This window comes from Vigna unguiculata, chromosome 10 (genome assembly GCF_004118075.2).
Source record: "Vigna unguiculata cultivar IT97K-499-35 chromosome 10, ASM411807v1, whole genome shotgun sequence".
NCBI classification, from domain to species: Eukaryota; Viridiplantae; Streptophyta; class Magnoliopsida; order Fabales; family Fabaceae; genus Vigna; species Vigna unguiculata.
The window spans coordinates 1221715-1242785 of record NC_040288.1 but is presented as its reverse complement, the minus strand read 5'-3'; the positions used below and the strand labels follow the sequence as shown (position 1 = coordinate 1242785).

Genomic DNA, 21071 nt, shown 5'->3' with positions numbered 1-21071 from the left:
ATTTTTAAGTGTTAATATATATATATATATATATATATATATATATATATATATATATATATATATATATATATATATATATATATATACACACACGCGCTCTCTACTAATGTTAGTATATGCTAATAATGTTATTTATTAACAACTCATTCCATAATTATAGAGATAGATTGTGTTTAATGAAAAAATAATTAGTATCAAAGTGATAAGAAGGACCTAACCAAGTATAATCAATTAAAAAAAAGTACAGAAATGTAACATTTTGTGCATGTATGATATATATTGTAATTATCTTTCTTTATATATTCCAGAACTAAGTAGGACACTTGACCTTCCTTTTAAATTAGAACCCTACCTGCCTCTAGTTACCTTCTAAGGGATTAAATACAAAACCTTGCAACTACCTCCATAGTTTAATTAATAATGGAGTGTATTTTAGAAAAGGTAAGTTGTGGAAGATGGTTTTACAAGTATATTTCTCAAAATTTTACTCCTTTTTTAAGTTATAAAGTTTTTTAAGGATTAAATATATTTTTGAATTTTAAATTGTAATAAAAAAATTGTATTTTGTTCCTAAAGTAAATTATAAAATTTGTTCTACTTTAAGAAAGTTACAACATCATTCCGGACAAATATGTGAAGGAACTGGAAAACTCTAGTTATTACATGAAAAACACTCTATTAAAAGAAAACATTAAATAACAAATAGACAAAAATAATTAGTCATTATATTAACTAAATTAGAGACTATTTTATAAATTAGAAATTATTAATATATAAAATATTCTTCATTGTTAATAAAATAAAAATTTACAATTGAGTTGTGAATTAGATCGTAAATGGTCTCTAAAACTACCAAGTTACTTATTGTTATTGATTATAAATAAGTCTTTATTTTTAACAGGTAAGTGTTATTATGTTATTTTTTTGTCGACAAATATTAATTGTTACTTAGTCGGAAAAATTAAACCTACAACTTTACCCACCCTCCATTCTAAATCTACCAAACAATCATTTTATATTCAAATTGTCAATAAGAGTGTCGAACTCTTACGAAGTTTTTATATAACCAAAAGAATTTTTTTAGCAGGTGATATTTCATCATTCCACCTTTCTTAAGATTTGATTTGTGGTCCTATTTCCTAGATGTCATGTAGTATTTAAGAGTAATTATTGTTAGATCATATACAACGTACTTACTTTAGATCCTTCCACTATACAAATTCACATTTTCGCTTCATCTTATTTAACTCTCTTTAATAATGATACACCGTATTTTATTTGAATTTATTATTACGATATGTTGTTAAGTATTTTTAATTTTTTTATAATATTCGTGTGTATTCACATATATTCGTAGATATTAAAAAAAGATATGAACTACCTACATAACGGATACCAGTATAAATATAAAAATTGATACACGATGAATAATTACCCAAAGGTAAGATACGAGGAGAGCTACCATTATATCCTACTTGCCCTGTTGATCCTTGATTACACTCTTCATAATAATAATAATAATAATAATAATTATTATTATTATTATTATTATTATTATTATTATTATTATTATTATTATATATAATATAACATGAATGTAATAACTAAATCTTTAAAGTACCTCTCATACATTAATTTTATTATTATATTTATATATTTTTTTCTGATAAAAAAAAAAACTTCTCATTCTCATACATATTATCTACTATATTTTTAATTTAAAAAATATCACTGTTACATTTGAATTATTAAAGTCATTAAATTAACAAAAAAATGAACTGTTTTTCTTCCACTAAACTTGATAACTTTGTATATATTTTAACTTTTATTTTTTTTTTCATATTTCTAAAACATAAACGAACATAAAATGTTTAAAATAGTTTGTATTTTATGATGGAGAGTAAACGTTTTAAGCATTCTTCATTAAAAAATATGTAATATGATGGAGTAGATTTTATTGTATAATCCTTTCCTTTTGGAACCATTTAAAACTCTGCAGCTTATGTAAGCAATGAGCAGCACCATTATCATGCATAAAATAACATTTGCTCAACATTTGTTTAATGATGCTACTTGCATGTATCCTGCAAAACAATTCTATAAATAGCCTTAACATTTTAGCACAAATCACACAATTCTCTCAACTACTTCTCTACTACCTTGTGAAGCAATTAATGGCTCATTTTGTTTTGTTTGTTTTGCTGTTTGCTGGGCAAGTGATTGGTGGATTCAGTACCCAAAGGCTCCCTCCATCAAACAATGGAAACCTGATAACTATTCTGAGCGTTGATGGAGGTGGCATCAAGGGGATTATTCCAGCAACAGTTCTTATACACTTAGATAAGGCTCTCAAGGTTCATTCTTATTGTGAATACTATGTTTATGTATTGAAATGGCATGAATATGAATGAATGTTTATGAGTTTAACTTGAATTTTGTTGAGTTACAGGCTAAGGATCCAAATGCAGATTTAGCACATTACTTTGATGTGATAGGAGGAACCAGCACTGGTGGACTCATAACAGCTATGTTAGCCGCACCAAGCCCTGATGATCCTACTCGTGGTGCCTTTACTCCTGCAAAAATTGTTGAGTTCTACAAAAAAAATGGCCCTCATATATTCAATGAATCTAGGTATAACAATAGCATGAATATTCTCAGAACATCATTAATATTAACTAATAATATAACATGATTTCCTTTGTGTTTTTGATGATGTAAACAACCAACATGCAGACCTGGAAACGGTCCCCAATTCGACGGGGAGTTTTTACACAACATAACTCGTGAACTGTTGAAGGATACACGACTTAGTCAAACATTGACCAATGTTGTCATCCCAAGTTTCGACATGAAGACACAAAAACCGGTTATATTCTCAAACTACAAGGTTAGCAGCATATAGCATAGGCATAAATTAATTTCTTCGTACATTAAAATGGAAACAGGAGTTAATATAATGTTTGGGTGATGCAGCTTGAGAATGCTCCGTACTTAAATGCATTGTTGTCGGATATAGGTATATCCACTTCAGCTGCACCCACTGTTCTACCACCTTACTATTTTGTGAACGATGGTGTTGAGTTCAATATGATTGATGGTGCTGTAGCAGCTGGGAATCCGGTAAATTAATTTAATTATTGATTACAAAATATGATAAAATCTCATGTGCATTATGTTGCGAGTTTAACAATGTCAATGTTATTTTCATCAGACACGAGTAACAGTGAGCGAGGTACTGCAACAAAATGAGGATTCCGAAATCTTAGTGTTATCTTTGGGAACTGGAACAGTTAATTCGTCAGACATTTCTGGAATAGATTTAATTAATGCTGCTTCTGCAGCCATGACTGAATACTACCTTGCCTCACTCTTTGTAGGCTTCAAAGTTGGCAAAACGTACCTTCGAATTGAGGTATATATTTATTGGTGGTAATAGGTTTTCATTTTTCTCAAGAGTTACTTACAGCATTGGATTATATATTGACCAATCATGTCATCAATGGCAGGAATACAACTTGAATCCTGATTCCAACAACATGGTTAATGTTACAAAAGAAAACTTGGACGCCCTTGAGGAGATCGGGAAAAAACTTTTAAAAAAAAATGTTGTAAAGTTGAATTTGGATACTTTTGACCTAGAACATCTTGGGGAAACAAATGCTCAGGCTCTTGACAGGTGAAAAAAAAAAGAATCAATTACCTTTCAATTTACTCAACTGTTAATATTTGCTAGTTTTGAGAGGAATTAATGCTTTTATGTACTTTTATGAAGGATTGCTGATATTTTGCATGGAGAAAGACAACGTCGTCTGAAACGGAAATCTATGGAGAAAAGAGGAAGACCATTTGTTGAAACTCTTAGGGTTCTTTCTGACAAAACTCAAGCAAGTGCGGCAATTCTAAGAAACCTTTTAATTTAATGTCAATTGTATGGCCTTGTATTAACTCTCTTCTGTCCTTTACTCACGCATGTTGTACTATCTAGAATAAGCAAAACATGTGAGTTCTATGTAACTGTTATAGCTACCAACTATCTCTGTATAAGAAAAGGTTCACTCCATGAGAGTTCTATGCAACTCTTACTGAAAGAACCGTGAATGTAATAAGCATCAATGTATAATATTGTGTTCAACGTATGTGAGTTCTTTGTTTCTTTTTTCTTTGTGATTTTACAAGAACACAATACCATAGTGTGAAATTCGTTTTTGACATCAAGATATGTATAAGGGCATGGAATATGGTAAATAGAATAAATGTGAGGTATATAGAATATGTACATGGCATCACCATGAATGCAATGCCATGGTTGATGATGTGATGTATACTTTTTATACATGTTTATAGTTATGAGTAAGGAATCTTTGTAGAATTTTGTTTATGTTAACTTTTATCCAGTTTTTAAAATATAATTATTTTAGTATATTTGCAATCTAAAAAATATAAGTATATTTAAATTCTTAACGGTTAAAAGTATAAAAAAACTACTACACTATTAAGAATTAAATAAATGTATTTCATTTAAATAAAAAAGTTACAAGATTTTGTATACTACAAGAAAATTTTTAAATAATTTCATAAAAGTCAAATAGGAGGTATAGGAGTGTATTTAAGTGACATATAAAGGTTTTCACTCATTTTAAATTGTAGTACTATGACCATACTATTTACTTATTTAGAGTACCTGTTGGGGGAAATCATGGAAAAGTAGACTTTTGGCCAACAATGCTAAGTAAAATGAGAAAACGTTTAGCTACATGGAAAGGAAGACTCATATCATTTGCAGGAAGGGTCACTTTAATTAAATTTGTAATATTCGATATTCCTCTGTACTTCATCTTAATCTTTAAAATGTCACATATCATGTTGAATGCAATTGTTAAAATGCAAAGGAATTTCCTATGGGGATGAGGGTTTGAGGGGAGGAAGATTGCATGGGTGAAGTGGGAGACAATTTGTAAACCTAAGGAAGAGGGTGAATAGGTTTAAAAGATTTGAGATATTTTAATTTTGTTTTACTTGACAAATGGAAATGTAGCCTTGTGAATGAAGAACCAAGTATGTGGAGACATATTATAATATCAAAATATAGGTATCGGAGAACCCTAAATGAGACAAGAACGTGAACATGACTCATGGTGGTGGAGAGATATAAGGAAAGTGTGTGGGAGAAGACAATGGGGTAATTGGTTTGACAATAACACTAGTGCAGTAAGGGCTTTTTGTCCCGATTATTTTCCTCATTTTGTTTCGGGTTTGGAACCGAAGCATATTGGGGCGAGGCCAAAAGGCATCCCTTTTGGCCTCGGTTATTACCGAAGCCATAGAGTTCCTTTTATGCCTCAGTTCTAAATGAATCAGAGCCATAGTGTTCCATAACGCGAAGCTTCCTCGCACACCAACCATCCTCGCCGGCGAAACGCAGCAGCCACCACCATCTTCTTCCACGAGATGCAACATGCTCGAGCAAGTGCCATGAGCGAACCAGATCTGCATATGTTCGTTGTCAGCCACCGCGCCACCTATAACGAACCATAACCATGGCAACCTCCATGGAAGCCACCGCGTCACGCTCAGCAGCACCACCGTGAACGTGAGTTTTGGCACCGCAACAGCAGCCTGTGTTCTGTAACAGCAGCAACACCGTCTAAACCTGCAACCACCAAGGCAACACCTGCAACGTTCACCATCAACACAGATCCACTGCCTGCACACGAGCCAGATTCAAACCATCATCAACGCTGCACAGATTTGCAACTGCGACCAACACCTCCATTACAACAGTAAGAGCAAGATGCATTCTCTGTAACGCTTCAACACTGATTTGCACCATTAACGCTCACGCAAAGCTTCATTGTGCTGCGACACACAACTTGCAACAATAGCATCAACGCCATGGAACCTGCATTAGCCACTGCAACTCCACCATCTCCGTCGCACAACCACATCACAGGAGATGAAGAAGCACCGGCAACAGCGCATCCAACCATCACCACCGCGCCTGGAACAACCATGCCGGAGGGAGAAGAGAAAGGGTACTATTGCAGAAAGGGGCGCAAGGAAGAAGAAGAGAAAGGGGGCTCGCGAATTTGGTGCCCTAATTAAACCATATGGTCTCAATTATTAATTGAACCGAGGCATATAGCCCTATTTGGCACCGATTCGGACCCACCCGAGGTCAAAAAGGTAATGGCTAGTGGGTTTTTGGCTTCGGGTCTGTGTAACCGAAACATATGAGCCTCCTTTGGCACCGGTTTTTGGCGAACCGAAGCATATACCTCTCTTTTGCTTCGGGTTAAGCTGAACCGAAACATAAAAGTTGTCTGAAATTACAAAAATGCCACCACGCCATTATATGCTTCGGTTCTTGGACAACTGAGGCATATAAGGCGAGGTAAAAATCAATTTCTACACTAGTGTAATTTAATATGGAATAGAGGATCAAAAAATAAAATAAAGTTTTGGGAAGATGTGTTGCCAAAAGATTGATCTCTAAAAGATAGATTCCCTAAACTCTTTGCTAAAGATTGATCTCTAAAAGATAGATTCCCTAAACTCTTTGCTAACTGAGTTTTAAAAGATGCGCCATTGGGGGAGGTTGTGTTTTGGAACGAAAACCAATGGATATGGAATTTGGTGTGGACAAAAGAATGGTTTGAATGGGAGAAATTAATGGTGGAAGAATTGATGAAAGAGAAGAGTGTACACCTCAAAGGGATGGGAATGATGAATTGTTATGGAAGGCAGATAAATCAAAAAAGTACACGGTAAAGTTAGCCTATAGGAGGTTTTATAATGAAAATAAAGTGAATGACAATGATCAGTTTGCAAGACTTTTGAAATGCAAAGCATTACCAAGTACATAACATTTTTCTTGGCGAGTTTTTATCAATAGTTGCAACGAAAGACAACTTGATTAGGGGAGGAATGACACTAGGAAACATAATGTGTATAATGTGTGGAATTAAAGAAGAATCAATATCACATCTGTTTTTCAGTTGTTCGGTGGCTAGTCAAATTTGGAACAAGTGTGACATTTGGTTTGGGATAAATTCAGTTCACCATAATTGTGCTAAGGAGCGCTTTTCATAGTTTCACTTTATAGGGTTGAACAATAAACAAAATAACCAAATATTGTTTGGAGATGTATGTGGGTGGTGGTTATAAGGAATATATGGAATCATAGGAATAACTCTATATTAAGGCATTGTAAAATTGATGTGGAGGAAGTGTTTACCCTGGCACAAGTAATGGTTTGGGCATGGATCACAACTAAGTATCCAAAAACAATGTTCTCATACTCCAATTGGTGTTTTAGCCTGATCACATGCCTTCAAACAATGCACTTATTACTTGTTTCGAGTCTTATGGGTTAAACTATTATAACAATATATGCTAAAACTTGCTCATACGTTTGTGGAAGGTTATGTTTAATCAAGTAAGTTGGGCTCACATACTTCCGTTTAAGTTCAATTTGAATGGAGGTATTGTGGATTTGTTAGTTTGATTGCATGTTGTGTGTTATATATGTTGTAGCTTCTAGGGGTAAACCATTCTAATAATATGTTTTCTAGATCTCCATGGCTAGACTAAAACTTGTTCATTTGTTTGTGGAAGGTTATGTTATGTTTAATCAAGTAAGTTAGGTTCACATACTTATGCGTTTAGGCTCAATTCAAATGGAGGTATTGTGGATTTGTTTGCAGTTTGGTTGCAGGTGGTGTAATATGTATGTTGTAGCTTCCAAGGGTATTGGAACATGGCTTTTAGGTAGCAAATCCAGGAAACAAGTATGAATGAAGTATCTACTGGTTGATACATGAAAGAAATCATCGAGAGTATTGGATCAAAAGTGACTTAAGCTATTGGATGTTCAATCCGTTTTTTCATTTTTTTTCTGTGGTAGGGTCTGGAATTGCTTTGTATGTATGGAAACATAACGTTTTTAAATTTTGTGATATATGGGAATGTTAGATTTATGCAAAGTAGGCTTAGTATGTGAGACGAAACCATAAAGTACTAATATTTTTTGTTTTCTCTTATTTTATGTTATTGATATGGGTTGAGGTAACCCAATTATCTCGTTATTACATTCACAGCTCTTTCAATAAGAGTTGCATAGGACTCTCATGGAGTGAACCTTTTCTACACAAAGATGGTTGGTAGCTATAAGAGTTACGTAGAACTCACATTTTTTTTAATCAGCAAAAAATATATATTGAATAAGGACAATTGGGTTGTCCCGACCCATGCATAAAATAATATGTACAAAAAGAAAGACAAATGACAACAATATATCATTCCTTCTTTAAATGATGCTGCAAAAAACATTATCATGACAACAACTCCATTGAAGACTAAGCTTTACATTATAGTTCGTTTTCTATAACAATACCAAAAACATTTATTCAAAAAGTCCTCCATGCATATGTATACTTTAATCAAACATAGTCTCAACATGCCCTTGCTTATTCTAGATACTACAACAAGCGTGAAATAGAGAACACGAGACTTAATACACGACCATACAATTGACATTAAATAAAAAAGTTCCTTTGGAATGCCTCATTTGCTTGAGTTTTGTGGGAAAGAACCCTAGGAGTTTGAATAAATGGTCTTCCTCCCTTTTCCATGGATTTCCGTTTCAGACGATGTTGTCTTTCTCCATACAAAATATCAGCAATCCTTTATAAAAGTACATAAAAGCATTAATTCCTCTCAAAACTAGCAAATATTAATAGTTGAAAGGTAATTAATTCTTTTTTTTTTCACCTGTCAAGAGCCTGAGCATTTGTTTCCCCAAGTTGTTCTAGATCAAAAGTATCCAAATTCATCTTTACATCATTTTCTTTTAACAGTTGTTTTCCGGTCTCTTCAAGGCCGTCCATGTTTTCTTTTGAAACATCAAATCCATTGGAGAAATCAGGATTCAAGTTGTATTCCTGCCATTGATCACATGATTCATCAATTTATAACCCAAACTCAGAAATAATTCTTAAGCACATTATGAACATGGATTAAAAGTATTAATGGGAGTCAAATGTCAGTTAACTTATGAATCTATTATTTAAAGATTTTAAATTAAAGATAATATCATACTTTCTTAAAAATTATATATATACCATTAATTCATTTAATTAGTGTGGAATTTAATTCTCTACTTTTATTTATTAAAATTGAAAATAAAACAAAAATATATACCTCAATTCGAAGGTAAGTACTCCCAGGGGTTTGGAATCCTAGGGTTTGGAATCCTGAAATGAGTGAAGCAAGAAAAAATTCAGCGAGGCATGAAGATGCATGACTAAGCATATCCAATGCAACTGCAGTCCAAATTTGTACTGGCCAAAAGGCAACAGATCGAGCATCAAAACCGGCACTATCGATTGTTGTTCCTGTCCCCAAAGACACCACCAAGATATTCAAATATTCATTGTGTTGTAGCGCTTCACTTACGCTTGCTTGTGTCTGATCAAATTTCAAAACTTCACTTTCTTAAACTTCAGACATTGTGTGATGTACATGTGTGTGTATCCATGCATCATAATTGACAGGTAATTTTATCATATTTGTCATCAATAACTAAATTAATTTACCGGATTTGCAGCTGCTACACCACCATCAACCATATTGAACTCAACACCATCGTTCACAAAATAGTAAGGTGGTAGCTGAGTGGGTGCAGCTGAAGTGGATATGCATATATCCGACAACAACGTATTTAAGTACGGAGCATTCTTAACCTGCATCACCCAAACATTATATTAGTTCCTATTTCGATTTTAATGTACGAAGAAATTAATATATGCCTATGCTATATGCTATATGCTGCTAACCTTGTAGTTTGAAAATATAACTGGCTTTTGTCTCTTGATGTCGAAAGTTGGGATGACAATATTGGTCAGTGTTTGACTAAGTCGTGTATCCTTCAACACTTCACGAGTTAAATTATGTAAATACTCCCCATCGAATTGGGGATCGTTTCCAGGTCTGCATGTTGGTTGTTTCATAATCCCAAACACAAAAGAAAGCATCTTATTATTAGTTGCTGTTAATATTTCATATTGATGATGTTCTGAGAATATTAATGTTATTATACCTAGATGAATTGAATACATGAGGGCCATTTTCTTTGTAGAAGTCTACAATTTGTGCAGGTGTAAAGGCAGCACGAGTAGGATCATCAGGGCTTGCGGTGGCTAACATAGCTGTTATGAGTCCACCGGTGCTAGTTCCTCCTATCACATCAAAGTAATGTGCTAAATCTGCATTTGGATCCTTAGCCTGCAACTCAACAAAATTCAAGTTACCCTCATAAACATTCATTCATTCGTACCATTTCAATACATATGCAGAGAATATGAAGAATAAGAATGAACCTTAAGAGCCTTATCTAAGTAATCAAGAACAGTTGCTGGAAGAATCCCCTTGATACCACCACCATCAATGCTCAGAATAGTTAATATGTCTCCATGGTGAGATGGAGGTGGTTTTGGGGTACTGAATCCACCCATCAGTTGCCCAGCAAACAGCAAAAAAAAGAAAAGAAAATGAGCCCTTAATTGCTTCACAAGGTAGTATATAGAATTGGTAGAGAAAGTTATGTGTTTTGTGCAGAAATGGTAAGGGTATTTAAAGACATATTTGGAGGATAGTGTTGGAATAGAAGAAGTTACAGATAGATGCATATAGCACGTTTTTTCAGATAACGTTGGCCATGGATTACTCTACCCGTGATAATGGTGCTGCAAACGGATGAGGCTGAAATCTCATGGTCCAGTTTTGGGCTATTCTGGAGCTGGATATTTTGGGGATCCGGGACCATCATGAAGCTGATGTTTTGCTATCAAGCTAAGTGTAACATTTGCCATGTGATTTATACATTACAACAAATTAATTAAAATTGGACATAACTTTTTATTAAATAGTTATATTAGTTAAATCTTGTCGGTCTAGTGAGTTTAGTATAAATAATGACAAATAGATTTCTATTATCATTTATAAATATACATATAAACTTGTTAATTTGGTTGTTTAGATACATGTAAGAAAATAGCAACAAAAGCCCAAATAGAGAGACTCAACCCATGGGTCAATTTTGTGTGAGACAGTCTCATGTCATGATAAACAACATTGGGATAGACCCAAGTCAAGTAGATAGTTCGGGTTGAGTCTAGATCAAGTTGCGTTTAGATCAAGCCAAGATTGATAGAATCCACATTGTGTTGGGTTAAATTGAGCTCACATTATATATAGTCGAGTTGAACCCACAAAAGGTCAAGTTGAGTAGGATGCCCTTAGACTAAGGTGACTTGGACACATATCAAATTGAGTTGAATATAGTCATTCTAGCCCAATCAAAACAAGTCAAGTTGGACCCATGTTATACCCAGCCGAGTTGTGTTCACATCAAACCTAATATAGTTGGGTCCACATTAGATTGAGTCAAGTTAAGTCTAGGTTAGGCTGAGTCAAGTCGGCTCACCTTAGGTTTTGTTGAGTCAGGTTTATCTCTACCCAAGTCTATTTATGCCCACCTTAGGCTTAATTCCACACTTCACCAGTGCAGGAAGGGGATTTGGCCACAGTTATTTTTAACATTCTGTTCTAGTTCTAGAACCGAGGCTTTTAATGCCGAGGCCATAAAAGGCCAACATTTGGCCTTAGGTGTGCAAACTGAAGCAGAAATACAACCTGCAGCTTTTAAAACCCTAGCCACAATCTTCTTCACGCTGTCGCCACATGCAAATTTGTTGACCACCGCAACCTCGTCGGAGCACAACAAACATGAACCATGCACAACACCTTCTTCCTTGCGAATTGTGCAGAGCCTCGCACCACCATGACAATGCCACTACTTCGTGAGCTCACATCGTGATTGCATTTTGATTACAGTTCATCCCCGCGCTAGTTGATTCAACCACCATGGAATCACTTACACCTTGAAACATAATCTCGACACTCATAGAAACCCTAATCGCGCCACCAAGCACTTGCAATGAGAAAAGAAAGCAGTGGCGCATCATCGAAGCAAAATGCACAACCGTGAGTCTTGTGTCGCTCCTCTCACCTTCATGAATCAACCACGATGTCATCACGAACTACTCTACGCATCTACGTCAAAGTAAGAAAGCACGAGGCTATAGTAGGAACGAGTGACAAAGACGCTTTGGTGGTTCTGAATCACGCATCAGAGGTTCAATTTGGGGATGAAGAGGAACAATGTTGAAATTTGCAATTTGGGTACCTAAATAAGATGTATGGCGTCAGTTCAATTAATAATCGAGGCCTAAAGTGGATATTGCCTCAGCCATGTTCTACCCGAGGCTAAAAACTCTACTGCCAATGGCATTTTTAAAATTTTGAGGAACTTTTATGCCTTATAGGCTTTGGTTGCCTTTTAACTAAAACAGAAAAGCCCCTACAGGCTTTGGTTGCCTTTTGACCGAGGCAGAAAAGTTTGAAAAATTGCAAAAATACCATCGCGTCCTTATAGGCTTTGGTTTCGCTATAATCGAGACTTATAATGCAATGTAAAACCACAAAATTGCCCTAGTGCTTGGCTCAAAATAAGTCTAGCACACCTCTAGCTACGTTGCATTAGGCCTACCTCGAGTTGAGATAAGTCATGTCCGCATCAGGCCAAAACAAGTTAAATCAAGTTAGAGCCACGTCAGAGTGATTCGTGATAGACGCACATTAAATTGTGTAGAGTCAACTGTTTGCCTTAGTCAACTTGGACTACCTTTGACCAAGTTAAGTTAGGACTACCTCGAGTGAGTTAGGTCTAACCTACCTCGAGTTGAGTTAGTTTCAATCCACTTCGACCAAGTTAGATCGGTCCACCATGGGCCAAGTAAGGTCGAATCCACTTTGGACCAATCGGTTTGAACAACCTCAAACCAAGTTAATTTCAAAATTTTTTTTATATGTATTCGGTCTTAGTATCTAAGTTACACATATGTTTTCCTTTTAATAAGTTCAATACGGGATTCCTTAGAGTATTAAAGGTTATTCCAACTCAATTGCATCTTAAGAGCCGGTCTTCCGTGATGACGTTTAGTCCAATTGGTCGATCATTTCATTTAAAAGTCAATTCCCAAATTTTCCTACAAATTATAGTATTCGTCTAGATAGTGTGATAAGTAGTCGTTGTTAAGTCAAACCCACTAACAAATATATATATATATATATATATATATATATATATATATATATATATATATATATATATATATTCTATTTTTTTCATATAATATAATAAAGGATAAAAAAAATAAAAAGAAATAAATTTAAAAATAAGTAATCTTTTAACAAAATAAATCAAAAAAATCAAAATCTAAAAAGAAAAAATATATATTTACACTACAAGAAAATGTCTTATTAGTAACCAATTTTAATGACTAAAAGTTGTTAGTCACTATATTGACCAATTTAGATACCAATTTACAAAATTAAAATTTATTGGTTACTAAAATAGTCACTAATATAAATAAAAAATTATAATTGGTCACTAAATTTGTCACTAATTAATTAGAGAGCAATTTAATAACTAAGTTATTTTGGTAGCCAAAACTTAGGTAGCTAATTTTTAGTGACCATTTTTCTTTGGTAGCTAAAACTATGGTAGCTAATTTTAAAAACCAATTTAGTGACCAATTATAATTTTTTTTTCATAATAGGAACTATTTTAGTAACCAATAATTTTTTTACTTTGTAAACTTGTATATAAATTAGTAATTATAGTAACTAACAATTTTTGGTCATTAAAATTAGTTACTAATGAAGCATTTTCTTGTAGTGTTATATGTACCGGTCCGGTATTGGTTCATATATATATATATATATATATATATATATATATATATATATATATATATTTCAAAATCAGTTTATATATCCGATACGGTTCCAGTATATATTCATGTAAATTGTTTTATTTTTTTTATTTTTTCTGTTAATTATTTTAAAATTTATTTGTTTTCAATTTTTTAATAATAATTTTTGAAATAAAAGAAATACTAATATATATTATGTTTTCTGATTTTTTTCATTTAATATATTAAAAATAAATAAAATTAAAAAATAATTAATTTTGGAACAAATTAAATTAATTAAAAAATTAAAATTATATATATATATATATATATATATATATATATTTAAAATCCTATAAGTACATATTACGGATTTCGGTATTTGATAATTTTTTTGGCTGAATTTCAAAATTTGATAATTTAATTTATCAGATTTCGAAATGCAGTTGGATAATTTTATTAATCGGATTTCGAGAAAAACTATTGATGTTGTTCTACGATGTCATAGCGGAAATCGCAATAGATGGTGAAAAAAAAAAACCGCAGGAATGAAAAAGAACACCATGTTAGCAAAAGGAGGGGGGCAACACCGAAGGAAGCATAAACATAAAACGGTTCAAGTTCAAATTTGGAGGAAGAAAAGCAAAAGGGATCGAAGAAAGGGATGGAGGGGAGTTCTGGGTCAGGAAGAGCTTCACTGGAACCCACAAAGTCCACAAGACACACAACGCATCATTCATAATCACACAAACATCTTATATTCTTTAGAATACAGGAAAACAAAAAGTAATAACTTCTTAATTAGAAGAACTGACATAGAGTTAACCTTCTTTTTACAATAGATAGGTTGGTATATTAATTATTCATGGTTCTTGCTGGCTATAAGAGTTGCACATAACTCACATATATATGCCTTCAGCCTTATTCTGTAGATAGTACAACAAGCATGGATAACTAATACTAATCAAATCACATAACTTTCTTCTTTAGAAATGCCCAATTAGCTTCACTTTTGTCTGAAGGAACCCTAAGAAATGGTCTTCTTCCTTTTTCCATAGATTTCTGTTTCAGACGATGCTGTCTTTCTCCATACAAAATATCAGCAAGCCTTCAAAACAACATATAACATTAATTTCCCATAAAAATAGAATTAGATTTATGTGTAACCACGGAAACCTAACTAAAATTAATAATTGAGTAAATTAAAAGATTATTTTTCATTTTTTCCACCTGTCAAGAGCCTCAGCATTTGTTCCTACGCCTTCTTCTACACAGAAACTGTCCAAATTGATCTTCTTTACTTTTTCTTCTAAAAGTTCTTTCCCAGCCTCTTCAAGACCCTCCATGTTTTCTTTTGCAACATTAATCATGTCTGTGAGAGCAGGATCCAATTCGTATTCCTGTCATCCATTACTAGATTAGTCAATTATTCACAGATAAACAATTCAAACCAATAAATAATTTTTAAGAAAGTGTTACGGAAAGATGAAAACCTATTACGACCATTAAATAAAAAGAAACGTATACCTGAATTCTAAGGTAGTTAATGGTAGGTTTTCGGAAGAGTGAACCATGATAGTATTCATTCATGGAGGTTGTTGCACGATCAAGAAAAATGATCAAAGGAATAAGCCATGTTTGATTGCTCCATGTGGCAGCCATTTCAACATTGAAAATCTGCTGAGTTTCTGGTGTTCCAGTTCCCAATGACAAAACAACTATTTTGGAATACTTATTGTGTCGTAGTACTTCACTCACTGTTGCTCGAGTCTGATCAACAGTATAAGTATATATAAGTATCCATGCATCATAATTTACATCTAATTATTGAGTTGTAGTTTCAAATTTCAAATTCTCTAATGACACAACTAACTATCCAAGTTTTTATGCACCCAAAAAACTTATTGAGTTGTAGTTATCCCTCTCAAATCAACTCTTTATGTTTATAATAACTTTGTGCATTTTCTTTATATTACTCGACTTTGAAGGATACCCACTAAAAACCAAGAGTATTTTGTATATTTAGTTATAAATTTAAAAGACTTTGATATTGATCTAAAACCTCTAAATTTTTAAAAAGTTTAGAATCCTGTTCTAATACTCTAATCAGTTCTCTTACCCCTTTAAATCATGGTACAATTTTAATAAAAGATTAATAAAAAATTGTGAGATTTAAGATTCTGAAGATCCTTAACCACTGAAGATCATGTGTGGAGACTGTACTATCACCAATTATTCTATGGCTCCAATAAAATGTATAGTAAAAAAAAAAAAATCTTCGTTGAATGATATATATTATTCAACACCATTCACCGGTCTTAATATGAATATAATTTGTTTTCCTTTTATCAACAAAAGTTCAATATGATTATTTTAACAGTTAAATTGTTTTGGTTGACTATTAAAATAACTTCTTTTGTCAATAAATTAAAAGTTCAACATGATTGTGTTAACTCCCAGACTACGTTAGTTGAATATTGACCTACTTTTTGTTTGATTGATACTCATAATGGAATATTTTAAAGAATATATAATAAATACTTGTGAAGATTTAAAATCTAGGTTTTTAAATAAAATTTATTAGAAACTATATGAGAAGTTATAAGTAACAAATTTTATAAATATCAAACTTGTATTTTACAATAAAGATTAAACTTATAGATATTATATATTTCTTAAGCATGTAATTCATAAATGAATGAGTAGTTGTTATGGTTTTTCGGTCTTTTTGGAAATTTAAAACTTTCTTTAGGAAGACTTAATGTGAAAGTTTTGGCTACTGAGCATGCTTATGTGTTGATTATACGTCTTACAGGAAGATGAAGGAAGTATATGAAGCTTTTATGGAATTTAAATGCTCTTATATTTATATAGAAGATAATCATTGTGTAGAAAAATCGTTATCTTAAATTATAAGATAAAATATAGTATAAATAATATTCTTCTATGTCATATAGAATTTATTTTTATTTTTTTATAAAGATATCAATTACCTTCATACTTGTTTAATTTAATTTTTATTTGGAGTTTCTCTCTGTAATTTAAGTTTGGTTTGATCCCATATACTTTTTGCTTTTGTTTTCTTATAGTAAATTTATCCAAATAAAAATATTCGAATAAGTTGATATTAGACATCATTGTCTTTGCATTAAAATTTTATTAAAAAAATTTAAAAGAAGGAACACATAAATAACACATAAAAATATTATGACAGGTATATAAAAGATTTTTTATGTGAACTCTTATAGACTTATAATGAATGTAATTTTGGTGTCATAATCTCTTATGACATGTGTTGATAGACTTGAAATAGAGACACTTGACATAGAAAGTCTAAGTTTATATGACATGTTGACATAATAGGTAATATTTCCAAACTTGTCATTGTAAGTTAGATGTTATTATGTTAAATATATCAATATTAGACAATGATATTTTAATTTTTTTTTTACTTATTTTTAACCCATTATTTTAATTATTATTAGATCATTATATTACATCATTAAAAAAATTAAAATAGATTATTTAATAATAATAAAATAATGAGTTAGAAAAAGATAAAAAATGAATTAAAATATTATAATCCATCGATATTTATCATAATTAGTAAGACTTATTATTATAAGTAAGGCTTAGTAAGACTTATTATTATAAGTAAGGCTTATTATGTTATGTGTGATTAAACCTAACATATTACATCCCACTTATTATGATAGTTATTGTTAGATCTCACATAATAAATCTAACTCAATTATGTGTCCTTATGACTTCAAATATGGGTTTTAGAAATTTTTTAATCTAGGGTAGAAAAACATTTATTTTGGCAACGCTACTTCCCATATGATTTTTTTTCTTTGGGTATATATATGTATATAAAAGAAAAAAATGACCAAAATCAAATGCTTAGAACAAATCCACCAAAGGTGTTTCAATTCCCTTGTCAGAACAGCAAGCAACTAGGTTTAATTAGAACTGAAATAGATTTAACCTTGTTTTTACAAAAGGGACATGCTTGGTATATTATTCGTGGTTCTTGCTTGCATATATAACATATATATGGCTTCAACCTTATTCTGTAGATAGTACAACAAGCATGGATAACTAATACAAACTCATACAAATGAAATCACATAACTTTGTTCTTTTGAAATGCACCACTAATCATATTGAACTCAACACCATCATTCTTAAAATAGTAAGGTGGCAGAAGAGTGGGTGCTGCTGAAGCCGATATGCATATATCCGACAACAAGGCATTGAAGTAGGGATACTTCTCTACCTGCATCACCAAAACTTTTATGTTAATTATTTTTTCTTTTAGTAAAGAAAATTATACCATATGCATATGCTGCTAACCTTGTAGTTTGAGAATATAACTGGCTTTTGTCTCTTGATGTCGAAAGTTGGGATTACAACATTAGTCAGTGTTTGACTAAGTCGTGTATCCTTCAACACTTCACGAGTTATGTTATGTAAAAACTCCCCATCGAATTGGGGACCGTTTCCAGGTCTGCATGTTGGTGGTTTCATCATCACAGACACAAAGAAAAACATGTTATTATTAGTTGCTGTTAATATTTCATATTGATGATGTTCTGAGAATATTAATGTTATTATACCTAGATGAATTGAATACATGAGGGCCATTTTGTTTGTAGAAGTCTACTATTTGTGCAGGAGTAAAGGCACCACGAGTAGGATCATCAGGGCTTGCGGTCGCTAACATAGCTGTTATGAGTGCACCAGTGCCACTTCCTCCTATCACATCAAAATAATGTGCTAAATCTGCATTTGGATCCTTAGCCTGCAACTCAACAAAATTCAATTAACCTCAAACATTTTTCATTCATACATGCCATTTCAATACATATGCATAGTATGAACAACGTAAGAATGAACCTTAAGAGCCTTATCTAAGTGCTCAAGAACAGTTGCTGGAAGAATCCCCTGGATACCACCACCATCAATGCTCAGAATAGTTAATATGTCTCCATGGTGAGATGGAGGTAGTTTTGGGGTACTGAATCCACCCATCAGTTGCCCAGCAAAGAGCAAAAAAAAGAAAAGAAAATGAGCCATTAATTGCTTCACAAGGTAGGATATAGAATTGGTAGAGAAAGTTGTGTGTGTTTGTGCAGAAATGGTAAGGGTATTTAAAGACATATTTGGAGGATAGTGTTGGAATAGAAAGAAGCTACAGATAGATGCATATAGCACGTTTTTTCAGATAACGTTGGCCATGGATTACTCTACCCGTGATAATGCTGCTGCAAACGGATGAGGCTGAAATCTCATGGTCCAGCTTGGGGCTATTCTCGAGCTGGATTTTTTGGGGATCCGGGACCGTGATGAAGCTGATGTTTTGCTATCAAGCTAAGTCTAACATTTGCCATGTGAACTATATACATTAAAACAAATTAGTTAAACTGGAGGTAACTTTTTATTAAATAGTTATAGTACCTTACGGTCTATTGACATCCTAACTAGACCAAGCGGCTTAAGGATAAGCGGTGAAAGGCTGCCCGCTACAGACGAATGATCCCTTAGGTTATTGATGTGACAATTTCTTCGGAGTGATTTGAGGGAGCTCATGACACGAACAGCCACCGCCGTTCATTCTAGTGGAATTTTGTCGTCAACATAATTATGGGGCCTCCGACAGAATGCACGACCCTCCGGTCGGGTAGCTGCACCAAAACCAAATCAGTAACTTAAAAGTAAATTAAAGTAATACAAGTCACTAATCAAATTTAAAAAGCAATTGAGCCATGATTAAGAAAACCTTAATCATAGACCCATGTCAAAAACTATAAATAGGACCCCAATGTAAGTTGGTGAGAACTTTTACTTCGCATTTATTACAACATTAATTGCACTTACCTGAACGGATTTGAACTGACTTAAGCATCGAAGCCTTATAGACAGGTACCCCGATCATCTGGACAACCGAGCGGAAAAGGAGAAAATGAGAATGAACGGGAGAGAAAGCTAGGAGAACAAACGGTAGAAGCTATTACGAGAAGAAGATAGGCAAATTGAGTGTTTAAGATAAGTGCTAGGTCCCCATACCTGAAATAGTTATATTAGTTAAATCTTGTCAATCTTGTGAGTTTAGAATAAACAATCAAAAATAGATTTCTATTCTCATTTAAAAATATACATGTAAGCTTGTTAATTTGGTTGTTTAAATACATGTAAGAAAATAACAACAAAAGCTCAAATGGCGAGACTCAACCCATGGGTCAATTTTATTTGAGTCAGTCTCATGTCATGATAGACAGCGTTGGGAAAGACCCAAGTCAAGTAGATCGTCTGGGTTGGGTCTAGATCAAATTGTGTTTAGATCAAGTGAAGATTGGTAGAATTCGTAATTGGGTTAAATTGAGCTCACATCGGATATAACCGAGTTGAACCCACAAAAGGTCAAGTTGAGCTGGGTGCACCTTAGGCCGAGGTGACTTGGACACATCTCAAATTGAGTTGAGTATAGTCATTCTAGTCTAATCAAGATAAGTGAAGTTGGACCCATGTTAGACCCGGTCAAGTTGAGTATAGTCATTCTCACCTTCATGAATCACCCACGACGTCATCACAAACTACTCTACACATCTACATTCGTCAACGTCAGAAAACACGAATCTACAGCAAGAACGAGCGACAAAGACACTTTGGTGGTTCTAAATAACGCATCAGAGGTTCAATTTGAGGACGAAGAGGAACAGTGTTGAAATTTGCAATTTGGAGACCTAAATAAGATATATGGTCTCGGTTCAATTAATAATCAAGGCCTAAAGTGGATATTGCCTCGGTCTTGTTCTACTCGAGGCCAAAAACTCTACTGCCAATGACATTTTTCAAATTTTGAGGAACTTTGATGCCTTATAGGCTTGGTTTCCTTTTAACTGAAACAGAAAAGCCCATATAGGCTTCGATTGCCTTTTGACCAAGGCAGAAAAGTTCAAAAAATTGCAAAAATGCCACTGCGTGCTTATAGGCTTCGATTTTGCTATAATCGAGGCTTGGCTCAAATAAGTCTAGCACACCTCTAACTACGTTGAATTAGGTGTACCTCGAGTTGAGGCAAGTCAGGTCCGCATCAGGCAAAGTCAAGTTAAGTCAAGTTAGAGCCACGTCTGACTGATTCGTGATAAGCGCACATTAGGTTGTATAGAGTCAGCCGACCTTTGTCTTAGTCAACTTAGACCACCTTTGACCAAGTTAAGTTAGGACTACCTCAAGTGAGTTATGTTA

At 33.3% G+C, this 21071-nt stretch overlaps 4 protein-coding genes across 4 annotated transcripts; 1 reads left to right on the top strand and 3 right to left on the bottom strand.

Annotated features, from left to right (window-relative positions):
• Positions 1-2137: 2137 nt before the first annotated feature.
• Positions 2138-4161, top strand: LOC114166294 (patatin-like protein 2). The gene is made up of 7 exons (XM_028051008.1): positions 2138-2357; positions 2453-2637; positions 2740-2893; positions 2980-3126; positions 3218-3418; positions 3513-3682; positions 3779-4161. The coding sequence occupies exons 1-7, from the start codon at positions 2178-2180 to the stop codon at positions 3924-3926; spliced, it is 1185 nt and encodes a 394-aa protein (XP_027906809.1). The 5' UTR covers positions 2138-2177; the 3' UTR covers positions 3927-4161.
• Positions 4162-8281: 4120 nt separating this feature from the next.
• LOC114166912 (patatin-1-Kuras 2-like) lies at positions 8282-10691 on the bottom strand. The gene is made up of 7 exons (XM_028051786.1): positions 10383-10691; positions 10103-10287; positions 9840-9993; positions 9600-9746; positions 9205-9471; positions 8776-8945; positions 8282-8688 (listed from the first exon to the last, which is right to left on the bottom strand). The coding sequence occupies exons 1-7, from the start codon at positions 10689-10691 to the stop codon at positions 8541-8543; spliced, it is 1380 nt and encodes a 459-aa protein (XP_027907587.1). The 3' UTR covers positions 8282-8540.
• Positions 10692-14552: 3861 nt separating this feature from the next.
• LOC114166297 (patatin-like protein 3) lies at positions 14553-15615 on the bottom strand. Its single transcript, XM_028051012.1, has 3 exons — positions 15348-15615; positions 15051-15220; positions 14553-14928 (listed from the first exon to the last, which is right to left on the bottom strand). Exons 1-3 carry the CDS (start codon positions 15480-15482, stop codon positions 14790-14792), a joined length of 444 nt encoding a protein of 147 aa, XP_027906813.1. The 5' UTR covers positions 15483-15615; the 3' UTR covers positions 14553-14789.
• Positions 15616-17777: 2162 nt separating this feature from the next.
• LOC114166296 (patatin-05-like) lies at positions 17778-18945 on the bottom strand. The gene is made up of 4 exons (XM_028051011.1): positions 18720-18945; positions 18440-18624; positions 18177-18330; positions 17778-18099 (listed from the first exon to the last, which is right to left on the bottom strand). The coding sequence occupies exons 1-4, from the start codon at positions 18897-18899 to the stop codon at positions 17947-17949; spliced, it is 672 nt and encodes a 223-aa protein (XP_027906812.1). The 5' UTR covers positions 18900-18945; the 3' UTR covers positions 17778-17946.
• Between the last annotated feature and the right edge of the window lie 2126 nt (positions 18946-21071).